The 12900-nt window shown below is 36.1% G+C and overlaps 2 protein-coding genes across 4 annotated transcripts in view; one reads left to right on the top strand and one right to left on the bottom strand.

Moving 5' to 3' along the window:
• Positions 1-12900, bottom strand: part of LOC149961125 (glutamate receptor ionotropic, NMDA 2B-like) — a 176902-nt gene that overhangs the window by 62995 nt on the left and 101007 nt on the right. The gene's annotated exons all lie outside the window — the stretch shown is intronic.
• LOC149961127 (uncharacterized) lies at positions 6610-10176 on the top strand. The gene is made up of 4 exons (XM_090168066.1): positions 6610-6794; positions 7384-8199; positions 8527-8604; positions 9902-10176. The coding sequence occupies exons 1-4, from the start codon at positions 6737-6739 to the stop codon at positions 10081-10083; spliced, it is 1134 nt and encodes a 377-aa protein (XP_090024192.1). The 5' UTR covers positions 6610-6736; the 3' UTR covers positions 10084-10176.

Here is a 12900-nt window from a genome sequence, read left to right as displayed (position 1 = left end):
CTTTCGAACCGCAGTCCTTCGTCAGCCGTTGTTACAAACCCACTACAATTTACAAATATGTATTACATTTTTTTTTACATTTTTTTTATCCAAAACCATATAGAGACTTGGCACTCCGTAGCTTTGGCCATGGCCGCCATTGTGGTATTATTTTTCTCCCCACGATAAAAACTATTTAAAAAAAACTGTGACGTAGCACTGCCAAGTCCCTATTATCCGATAAATCCATCACTAATCAACATTTTTTAAAAATTATTTTTTACATTGAAAACATCCCTAACGTTAATTTTACCCTTTTACAAATTTAAATGTCCCCTATCCTTAATCAAAACTTCCTCTATAAAACATCTCTTGAACCACGATGCCTCTTGAGAGAAAACTATAGTCAACTATTTTATGATCTACTAGACTAACAACGGCTGACGAAGGACCACGGCCCGAAAGCTACCAATAATACATTTTATTTTATTTTATTAACTTCCATGTAGTAGCAGAACTTTTATTAAATTTTACTTTAAGAGGATCGCTAATTTGATCTCTCAAAATTAAGTTAAAGAGAATCGGATTTGGACTTTCAAAAAAGAGCGGAAAGTGAGAACCGCCGATTGAGGCTCTCAAAAGAGCGAGCGTGAGCTATAAATAGGCGAGAGCAGACTGAGTTGAGCGGTTCTTTAACAAAAGTGCCCATCACTGATCGGAAGTCGGTACAGCCGGACTGAAGAGGAAGCCCGGATTAAAGCTGGCGAACGAGAGAAGTTATAAAAGATGTATTACGAAGTCAATATTCCGAATCCGCCGTTAGCAGCGGAGATGGAAAATCACTCATTCGTTTTCTTGTAAAAGCTCAGAGAAAAATCGAAGTTTTTGTCTCGTTCCTCGATGAATTATTGAAGAGTGTCTTACAATACTCTCAAGGCAAAATAGTTGGATTTCTAAGTAGCTTACCAGTAGATAATACAACACTCTTAACAAATGGAGCTTACAAATTACATTTTCGCGAGAAATACAACCTAGTGACATCAATCACCAATAATTAAAATTTTCAACACTTATTTAATTAACGTTGAGTCGGGGATATTTTTAAAGGGAAACAAGCTTTTCCAAATATTGCCTTATTTTCATATCAAAAGATCAACAAGACGTTCAATATACTTACACGTACCTTATTTTGTCTTGAAAAAATAGTTTTTGGCCTAAAAAGATGAAATGCAAAATAACGCCAAGTATTTGGGTTTGAATTTTCGCCGCCATCTTAAGGTGTATCGCAGGCGCCAGCAGCACCTTAGTGAGAGATTTGCGAACTATACTAACTTTTAAAATCGCGCAATTTAGGCTTAGGTCTCGTATAACTGGAACGCTCCGCGCGTGCAATACAATTTTTTTGCGTAGCGCGCGCTTTTATGTTGTTTTTCTCTATTTTATTAAAAAAATAACCACTTTATATTTTTTGATGAGGTTTTTGCCATAAATTTTAGTTTTTAACGGGCTATAGGGCTATCTAACTGGTTAAAGCTTGACCGTTCCCCTTTAAGAATGTACCAGGATGACTATTGGTCTGAGTGAGTGGTCGGGATAGCCACATTTCCGGTTTTAAAGTTTACCATTTACTAAAGATCCTTCATAAGGGCACCCCTGGTATTGACCCAATTTTAATGTTGGACATGGTAACACATGTTTAACCACCGACGCGATAAAACTACACTTTGTTCTAGAAAAACGATAAAGAAACTTGTCATTAACTTAAAAAATATTTATTTTTATGCCAAAGATACCACACTTCCATCAAGCCAAACAACAAATAATAAAATAAAAAAATTCCCAAATATATCGACACGAAAAGATACTATACTTTCATCTTAGCCAAAAAAACGAAGAACCTTATTAACATATTCCCAAAAATATTGATACATATCGAATAATTTATAAATATTTTTATAGTATATAACGAATATTTTTAGTAGTATAACGCATATTTTAGTAGTATATAACGAATATTTTTAGTAGTACTTAAACAATATTAATAATAAAATAATAATAATCAGCTAGGCTAATCACCCAAGGCACCACCTTAGGCCTAAGTCATCAAGCGACTTTTAATGCATTTAATTCAGGTGGCCGGATTACAATGCGTAGAAGGGTGGTGGCAAGCCCTTCATGCCACGCGAGCCAACAGCTCCCTACACTAACTATTACCTTTAACCTCAACAAGTTTTTTTAGTAGGTATTGTGAATATTTTGATTTAACGAATATTTTTAGTAGATATAGTGAATATTTTAAATAGTGAATATTTTTAGTAGACAGTGAAAATTTTAAGTAGATAATGAACATTTTAAGTAGACAGTGACCCGGCCACCTGAATTAATGGCTTTAAAAGTCGATTGATAACTTAGGCCTAAGGTGGTTCCTTGGGTGATAGCCTACCTGATTATTTTATATTTAATAGAGAATATTTTTAGTAGTGAATATATTTAGTAAGCCAAAAATATTAAGGGTCAAAAATATAGCGAGTGGCCGATTTCTCAGAAATCACTTTGGGGAATATTAGCTTGTTCTTCGCTGTGTTTAAGCTTCTACGTTCCGCTCACTTTATATTTTGCGCATGTAAAATGGCCATACCTAGAATTCGGGTCGGGAGCTTTTAGACCTCCCACGTATTTATCCAGTCACCTTTGATGGTTTAGCTAGCATCTCGGCCTTTGTAATTGGGAAATTGTTCTTTACAAAAACGACAATCGCAAAGTTAACTGAATTCCAATCTAGGGTACTTAGTTAAATATTAACTTTATCTTATGCTAACGGTGAAAAAAAACCCTTTTTAATGCCACATTTTGCAAGCGAGAAGAATAACTAAATTTCTAGATAAAGCTAAACCGATAAAAAAAACATGACAGAGCCTAGATGGCCCTGCGTAGAGAAGGTCCCAGTGACAACTTTATTTCCCAGGAGCTATCGAAGTACTAGTGTCAGAACAAAATGTCAAACTTGTGTTCCGACAATTCCACGTTCTCCGGGGTACTATACGAGTCAACAAATCAATATTCGATACAACCATACGCCGAACAGAGCAAAGAATAAGGTCAAAACGGGCCAAAAAAGCACCTACATAAATATCCGCGCACGTGGAGACGTGGGGGGATTAGCGGCTACGCCAAGACGGTGATTGATTGGATGCCTGATTAATTCCGAAACTTGCCACCATCGAGGACTGAAGACAACAGGGTGACTAATACTCTTTACAGACGAGGCTTATAAACCCGGGTTTAGATCCCGTTTTTGAAACCTGAGCTTATTTAGCTATACTGAAATGTGCTATAAAAATTTAACTTTGGTTTACTGAACCCAGTTTTATTAGCCTCGTCTGAATAGGGTATTAGAGACGAAGAGAATGCAATCAATGCAATCAAAGTACACGTGTATATTTAGTCTGTCAAACGAAGAGTGCCATCGATTGTTTCCAAATTTTACCACTTACAAGGAGAGTACGCGAGGTGTTTATTGTCGATTTTGTTCAAAGTCGGGAGTAATGTAGACCTATATGAGATAGGAAATTTCCCAAAAGGAGACGTTACACTACCCATTCGATTTGCCATGGCAACCGAAAATGTTTTTGACTACTTAAAACAAAAAAATCTCCATATAAAAAAGCACGGAATTTTCTCGGTTTTTTACGAAAACTTTAAAAAAATTGAAAATCACGAATTGAGTAATTTGGACCACCTAAATTTCATAAAGTTTGGGTAAATTGGAACATTTTTGGGTAAAATAAGGAAAAAGGTCTTATTTTATTTGAAGTTGTCAAAAACATTTTCGGTTGGCATGGCAAATCGAATAGGTAGTGCAACGTCTCCTTTTAGAAAATTTCATATCTCATATAGGTCTACATTACGCCCTACTTTGAACAAAATCGGCTGTAAACACCTCGGGTACTCTCCTTGTTAGTTTTCATCCAGATTATCATTTAGTTTTAGTTCACATTATTGCTAAGTTTATATTCTGATTATTGTTTCGTTTCGGTTCAGATTGGTCTCTTTTATAGTCCAAATTTGGGCTCGGAATTAGTTCAAATTTGGACTCGGAATTAGTTCAATATATTGCTCTGAATTATCACAGATTGAACTCTGAATTATCACGGATTGAACTCTGAGTTATCACGGATTGGACTCTGAAATATCACGGATTGGACTCTGAATTATCACAGATTGGACTCTGAATTATCACGGATTGGACTCTGAATTATCACGGATTGGACTCAGTATTAGTACCGATTTTGCACCGTATTAGTAGGGATTGGACTCCGTATTAGTACCGATTTATCACCATATTAGTACGGATTGTACTCTGTATTAGTACGGATTGGACTCTGTCTTAGTACGGATTGGACTCTGTATTAGTACGGATTGGACTCTGTCTTAGTACGGATTGGACTCTGAATTATCACGGATTGGACTCAGTATTAGTACCGATTTTGCACCGTATTAGTAGGGATTGGACTCCGTATTAGTACCGATTTATCACCATATTAGTACGGATTGTACTCTGTATTAGTACGGATTGGACTCTGTCTTAGTACGGATTGGACTCTGTATTAGTACGGATTGGACTCTGTCTTAGTACGGATTGGACTCTGTCTTAGTACGGATTGGACTCTGTCTTAGTACGGATTGGACTCTGTCTTAGTACGGATTGGACTCTGTATTAGTACATATTATCGCTTATTTTAGATTCATATTTATAAGGATTCTCACTAAATTTGGTTGAGATTTGTTCAGATTCCCACTTAGTTTTTGGTTTAGATTGGTACGGATATCCAATTAGTTTTGATCGAGAGTTTCGCAGACCTCCACTTAGAATTTGTTAACATATTTTAAGGTTCATACAAATGTGTCAAACTGTGCGTCAACTTTCAAAACCATTTGAGATATTGCGCTCAAAATTAGGATGCTCTCTTTGGTTTTTAATTATTCTTTAATATCAAAAAACCCAGCGTCGTTTTCATCAACGTGTAGCTACTGAAGATGGACTCAATGAATTTATTTTTAAATATTTATATGAAATATAGTTGAAGTCTCTGCGATATTTATTAACTTAGGCAAAGTTGCTGACGCAATATGTAAGTTTAAATTGGAAAAGCTGAATTCTAGAATTATAAATTTATTGTGTATAAGGAGTTATTTATATTCAAGATTAGGAACCCATTTTATTTCTATTTTACATATTTTATGTGAACAAATCTTCAAACGTTTGCTCTGGGAATGGAAATTAGAAATACTTTGAACCACTGGAAATTTTATGGCAAGGGGAGATAATTTGCAATGTCAACAATTATTGTAAAACCACACTGTAATAATATTACTATGCGAGCGTATATTGAATGGTTTCCGCGCTGCTTCGTTCATATTGTCGACCGCAACGTGAATCGTAACGGAAATGCGTCAGTTAACGAGAGTTAGTCGACTGTACATGTAAAGAAAGCTAGGAAAAATGAATTTTCTCGAGTAACCTGATTTTGGAATTAAGGTAGTTATGAGGAATACGGCGGCATATGCATCAGACACACTGTACACAATGTGTGTAAAAAGGGAACAAAAAATAAACCCTAACAAATTAAGAGTAAATGACTTAGCTTTTTTGCTGCCTTCTTGCATACAATCTTTAAGGGATTTCTACAGAGTAGCCAAAACCTATGCCGATACCGGTGATACCGCCATATTCCACATAATTATCCAAGCATTAGGCTTAGAAGGACCAAGGATATCACAATCGAAAGGAAATATCATGCCCTCGGTGGCCCGACCAGAAATTTGGAGGCCCACAAGATGGTCTTTTGAACATTTCAGTTGATTTTGGCGATTTTCGAAATTAAATGTACATAATGTTTTTAAATTCAGACCGACTTACTTGCAAAAATCATATTTTAAATTAGAACTGATCATTTCTGAACAACGATTTCGGTTTCATTAAGAAATTTTAATTTTAAGTCAGATTTCTGTCCAGTTCTCGGGATTCCACAACCCGCTTACGCAATATTGTAATATTTGAATTTCCTGTCAATTGTTAAAGACGCCATCTAATTCGTTCGCGTTTCGCTACCTCATTTCTAAAACCCGGTAACTAAAAAATTCCTTTTCAATTAAATTCCTCTTTGGTTTTTTAAGTAAAATTTTGGTTTTTAAATATATTAAATTCATCGGGGGGATTGTGTGTATTTTAATGACCGTGCCATCTTGTTATTCTGGACTTTTCTACCTTTTCACGTTTCTTTTATCTTTGAGGCCGAATTTTAATGAAAATAAAATAACTACAGAAATAAGAACAATTATAACTAAAAAATGTAATAATAAATAAATAAAAATTCCAGTTTAAATATTCTGAGTTAACAATACTAGGATTACGTTCCAATTAGATTATAAATTTAGTTCAAGATATCACAACCATAAATTAAGTTCAGATTAGTCAAACCCATTATGAAAAACCCATCGCTTAAAATATATTAAATTTCTGAAATAATTTTAAGAAGCACGTTAAGGAGCCATTAAGCGAGTAACGCAATATGCTTTTAAAACGAGCACCTAATGAAGAGTCGGCTTTTGTTGAAGAAATTAGCGGTGGGAAATTCCAACTCGAAATGTAACCAGATATAACTAAAGGCAATAGCGCGCCGGTTGGAGACGAGCTAGTTACAAGCCCATTGTTTCCCGTTGTCTTTGTCAGCGTTTGTGGAGCCGTCGTGGAAAGATGAAGATACAATTAGAGCTATTACTGATCTCATTGTCAACTATCGCTGTCAGAGAAAGTAAGGTGAAATATTTCGAAGTATTAACCAGTTATTGCAATAGGTGAACTAAGCTGACCTTCCGGTCTGACTAGTTTGGTTTCCATATTTTTTAAATAGGGACTTGGAAGAACGACGTCACACAGTACCTTTGGCTAACCCTGCCAGGGCCGCCTTATCCATAAGGCAGACTAAGCAAAGTACCCAGGGCCTACGAAAATTTTAGGAGACATTAGGGCCTGCGATTCCATAATAAGGCCTACGAAGGTCCGAAAAGTCGTTAAATGAGAGAATTTTGCCTAATGCCTACGGAAAGGTTACGCCTTCTGCCAAGTCCCCATACGCAAGAAGAAATAAAAATTTCTTTTAGAATTTAGAATAAATTTTGAAATAAATTTTCTTTAATTAAAAGTTAAATACAATTATTTCGACAAATTGCCTTATGTAAGTCCATAGTGTGATAACTAACTGAAAGAAAATGTTCACTGAAGTAAACGCAACGACGATACACCTCAAATATAATTGGATCGGATGTAAAAAGCATAGGTGTCGCCATGGGAGCGGGTTTGCAAATAACCAAGGATAATTTGACAATGTTTTTTTAATGTAGTTGGAGGTTGGCTATACGGAGGAGGAATCATTTTACGTCCCAGGGTAAAACCAAACCCGAAGAGTGTCGCAAACATAAACTGCTGGGATATATCCAACTTGTTCGGAGGAAATTGTGACTATCAGACGGTAGAAAGTGCTCAGGGGAAGAAGAAGAATGGAGGTCGTAATGCATTGAGGCCACCAAAACCATCTGATGATGATAATGAAGAGATAAGTAACCCAGACGATGTTAAAGGAAAACGACTCCCGAGGCAGCTAGAAGAGGTTGACGTTAATATCTTTCCTAGACTTTATGATAGGGGCCCAATAATGGTACCACTCAACGACAAGCAACTCCCGATACTGCCACGAAGGAACGAAGGTGATCGCGGTCCAAGAATGTATGATAATGGACCAATAATGATACCAAAAGCTGACAAAAAAATTCGGAAACCACCAGTTTGGATCGAAGTTGATCGGGGTCCAAGAATGTATGATAATGGACCAATAGTGATACTAAAAGATGACACAAAAATTCCGAAACCACCAGTTTGGATCGACGTTGATCGCGGTCCAAGAATGTATGATAATGGACCAATAGTGATACCAATAGATGACACGAAATTCCGGAAACCACCAGTTAGGATAAACGTTGATCGGGGTCCAAGAATGTATGATAATGGACCCATAGTGATACCAATAGATGACACGAAATTCCGGAAACCACCAATTAGGGGTCCAAGAATTTTCTTACGCGGAGATGATATGAAATGGCCATTTCGGAAACCACCAGAAGGGGACGCGTTTGAGCCAGACGAAATTCCAGGTGAATCAGGTGAGTCCGTATTTATTAAAAAAACTAAAAATCTAGCTATAATTGTTTGAACGTTCATTCTCTGAATTAACGAGTCAAGTATGTCATTGTTAACGGACAATAAGCAACCACGTCAAAATTAGGATAATTTTTAGGAAATCCCTAATATTTTGAAGTAATTTAAATGTAATTTTATCTTTTCATATTTTAATATAAAATTCTGATAAAATAGTAGTAAATTTTTTAACCCTCTTGAAACACCTTGTCTTTACATATTTTGTCAATAGCAGTTTTATACGCCAATAGATGGGTTATTTCTTTATAAATTCATCAGTTGATATCTTTCAGGGAAATTTTACTTTGAAATGTATGTGCCCAAGTATTTCACCAATGATGAGATAATCAGGGCCAACGGCTTACGACAAAGTAAGTTTATCGACACATTAACATGGACAAGGAATGTAGAGCGACACGCTGAGCACATTTTATGTATGAAACACGATTGACGTGCACTTAATCGGAAGCGCTTCCGTTTGGGCGCTTTACGAAATACGTTCATCTACGACTATGCAAGGTTCTCTCAACCTGAACCGATTCCCCGTATTTGAGTGTACTTTTTCAGATTAACATGGACAAGGAATGTAGAGCGACACGCTGAGCATATTTTATGTTAGGACACGATTGACGTGCACTTAATCGGAAGCGCTTCCGTTTGGGCGCTTTACGAAATACGTTCAACTACGACTATGCAAGGTTCTCTCAACCCGAACCGATTCCCCGTATTTGAGTGTACTTTTTCAGATTAAGCAGGCAGTCCCTTGATAATTGATCAAAGTTTGAAAATACAATATCTTTCGATACGTTTCATCTCCAACAATGAAAATTAAATTTGTCTTTTGATAATATCAGTTTTGGCCCGATTTTGTACACCCTGGACCCTATTCTGTAACAAATGGTTGCCAAATTTTTAATTCATAACATTGCCATTTTGAAGGTTGAGATCACCATTTTCAAGGACGTTAAAACCTTCGTTATATTAGTTATTTGTCGTATAAGATTTGAATATATTTTAGAAATAATCGTTTTGAAGATCAAGATCTCTATTTTGAAGGTCGAAATCTCTATTTTGAAGGTCGAGATCTCTATTTTGAAGGCCGAGATTGGTTTTATTTAAGATTTAGCTTTTCCCGTTTTGTGTACAGTAGGCATGGCCTAAATCGGAAGGCCTTAAACTTTTTGGCAAACCAAGAAGCTTTTTAAGACGTTTTTTCAGCTATCGGCCAATCATATCCTGGCATGGCGCGAATTTATAAAGTAGCGCTTTATTAGGGTCGTTGCGAACATTGCTAAATCTCCGAAAAATAAACTAGTAGATAGTAATCATAAGAAAAATCCCCATTCTTTAAACTACATCGCTCGCCAGCGCTCCAAACGAGAGAATCGCGAAATTAACTCACCCAAACACAAAGCTCACAATCTAATATGATGAGCTAAAGATATAAGGTTTAACGTCAATAATCATCGTCGATTTAAAATGATCAAAACCCCTTTTTTTACCCTTACGGAGAGGGGGCATCAAAATTGCATTAAATTTTGATGTAGTCAACCCTGTACTGCTTTCGCAGAGTAGGGACAAACAATTCCAATGGAGGGAGCTACAGTTTCCATTCTTCGGGCCTATATTCTTCGCATTATTAAAACCTCTAATTTTTTTTTGACGCAGAATGTGATAGCGTTCAGAAAAAAATGTGTGCAAAGATGAAGTTTAGGGAGCTGTGTGTCGGTGAGGTGGTTTGCCGTCGCAACAAGAACGACTCCGCATATTGTCAATGTGGTGGCCGGTCAGCGCGGGTCAAATCGGCTTATTGGGTCTGGAATTTGTTCTCTCCCTCAGTTCCCAAATAAAACATTGAGAGTAAAGATTTTACGAGTGTAAAGTTAAAATTATAAAAGTTTTCTTCTCGTTTTGCTTTCAAAATAAAAGGACATTCAACGTGATCAGGCTAATTTTTTAGATTGCTGTCACGAAGAATTACAAAGTAAATAGCGTTTTCGTTTTCAGAAATTATAATATTTTCTCGCGTTTCCTCTGGAAATGGAAATTATAAATAACATTAACCTCTGCAAAAAAAAAGAAACCAAGAAACGGAGATAAAATCCCTTTTAAGTTTTAACAACTGGAACGGAACTTTCAAACTCAAGATGGAGGAAGTGCTTCTAAATAGACCTTTCCGTAAAATGTTCGTTACGGTAAGAGGAGGAAAGAAAACTGTTTTTGCAAGGATGATTTAGGTCAACGTTATATATATTACTCCTTGTTTGGACCCTTGCTCGACTCTTGAGCTCGGTATGCCGTCTGCTACCGAGTGTAAGTATTTACAAAACACGGCGGATTAAAATTAATCCAAGTGATATTAATAAATTTGTTATATCAAATGTTGAAAGTATAAAAGCATTTCGTTTACTTAACTAGTCGTAAAAGCAGAGGATTTAAATATTTAAAGTAACGAAAAATTTAGTACGGTTTCGATGACGTTTAACAGTGATGTTTATAGCCTCGTGAACTAAAGCTTAACATTACATTGTCAGCCACAGTAGTGTATCAGGTAAAGATTGTTGTATATCATAAAATAATAGCTGAGAAATATCTAAGTATTAACAATACTTTCACAGAGTTGATACGAGTATTGCAATAATAATTCATTTAATTAGTATCGAAAATAAATTAAAATCAGTTTGAACTCCGAAGTCACAAATCTTACCGGAAAATGGAAAAAGTACAGCCAACTTATTATTTAGGTTTAGCGGAATTGGTGGTGGGTGACGTAGAAAAAACAGTGAAAGCACGTAGAAATATTTCATGGAAAGGCCTATTTTCATTCTGCGTCACAAGAAGCGACTAAACGTAGCAACGGTTCCCAATGTCAAATTTTAGATCAATATAAATTTCGAACCAATGCTACGTTTAATCACATTCGTGCCACAAAATATGGTTTCTTTTCGCTTATTCCGGGATTTCGGAGTAAGGTGAGAAGAGTAAGGCTATGACGTCATTTTACTCCGATTTTGTGGTGGTGAATTGAGTCGGAGTAAAATCATTTTTCCAAAATGGCTGCTTTTGGCCTTTTCAGCAGATACAATTCTGGCAAGCAGACGACAAAATCCGATTTACTCCTTGACACCTCCTTTCCAGAAGGATTAAAAAGAGTAGCCTTAATACTCCGGAACAAGCGAATAGTTTGTGGGCCGGAGTAATTATCATCCCCGGAACGGGCGATTAAAACGTTTTAAGTCAAAAAGAGTACACTTTTAGTCCTAGAACTGGCGAAACAAAACCACGTAATTTAGTATCACGCTCGGTTCTTCTGGCTGAGAGGAGACATCCTAAACACTTTGATGATTACACGAAATTGAAAGTTTTTGCTCTCGATTGGCAAAACTGTACTTTCTACGGCAGAAAATGGTTTTACAGTAAATTTATAATTTCAATCGACTTTGTATTAGCCAAGATTCTCGCTTAATTTTTACTCAGATTCACTCATATTACCACTGTATTATTATTCAGATCTGGTGTTCCTCAGGAAACAATCCAGTTATTCATTTTATTTTTGTTTGATCCACAAATCTTTTATGTGAACAAACCCTTCATTCTAAAGTTGTAAATTGCCTAATTTAAGTAAAATCCTGCTTTTAATTTAAAAAAAGTCGAATAACATAGTTCTTGCTCTCACTCTGCTGCTTAAAGGGAATATAACCTCAGGTATTTGGTGTGGAACACCAACGCTTGCAGCTCTGGCCACTCTGGTCTTTGGCTTTAAAAATGTTTGGCGCCACTGTATAGGGAAATTTGAAAAATTGAAAGGGTCTTCCATAAAGATTGTTTTGCAGGTTATATTCCCTTTAAGCAACTGTTCTTGCTTACAACTAACTTATTTGAAATTAAAAATAATATTTTGCTCGGTAGAACAAGCTTAATTTAATGGAATTACAAAGCATTTTGTACGCCTTTACAATAAAAGTTAAAACTTTTTACGCAACTGTCAGCAATAAAGTTAGCATTTGATACTTTATACTTGCTGTCAACAGTAACGGTCACTCCTCACGAAAATAATATTAATAAAGCATCATTCATTACAGTAGAGATAAAGTATGATTATTGGTGTTAACATAGTGTTAACTTTACTGACATTGACGGCTATAATTCATTTTTAACCCTAATTAAGCCTAATTTGTCGAGAGTTTAAAAGTAAAAATGATAGCTCCGCTAATTTCTCTCTCAACCTATAACTCAGTAACCGATCCAGGCGTCACAATTATTTGGAATTTACCACTCAATCTGACTGCAAATGCTCCGACTCTCTCTAAAATAAGCTAAGCGCGCCTAACGCCGCAGTGCCGTTAAAGTTATTTGTAATTTCAGACACTTTATAATTATAACTACTGTTTACGTTTATTCGCTCTCATACTAAATGTTTAAATCAGATAACTTTTCAACTAACTGAATCTACTCAGAATAATTATAGTATATCACATCAGATCGGTTACTTGTAGAATAGAATCAGCTTCAGTTTGCGATCAGCTGGATGAATGTGTTATAGCTGACTAAACTGACCTGACTAGCTGAGTATCTTAAAAAGCAACTGTCGGCTCTATCATGGCCACCTGTATTATGAAAAGGCCCCCTGTTATTAGAGATGGCCATGAATCTATCCGAATCTTTAA

Source organism: Leiobunum rupestre, chromosome 1 (assembly GCF_980474605.1).
Source record: "Leiobunum rupestre chromosome 1, qqLeiRupe1.1.hap1, whole genome shotgun sequence".
In the NCBI taxonomy this organism is placed as follows: domain Eukaryota; kingdom Metazoa; phylum Arthropoda; class Arachnida; order Opiliones; family Sclerosomatidae; genus Leiobunum; species Leiobunum rupestre.
The sequence above is the reverse complement of the archived record's forward strand: the minus strand, read 5'-3'. Positions and strand labels throughout refer to the sequence as shown.

What these genes read in the sequence shown, in the direction of transcription:
- LOC149961127 (XM_090168066.1), top strand. Translation starts at nt 6,737, where the DNA reads ATGAAGATACAATTAGAGCTATTACTGATCTCATTGTCAACTATCGCT. An exon ending in AACTATCGCTGTCAGAGAAA is followed by an intron (nt 6,795 to 7,383) that starts GTAAGGTGAAAT and finishes TTTTTAATGTAG; the next exon opens with TTGGAGGTTGGCTATACGGA. An exon ending in GGCCAACGGCTTACGACAAA is followed by an intron (nt 8,605 to 9,901) that starts GTAAGTTTATCG and finishes TTTTTGACGCAG; the next exon opens with AATGTGATAGCGTTCAGAAA.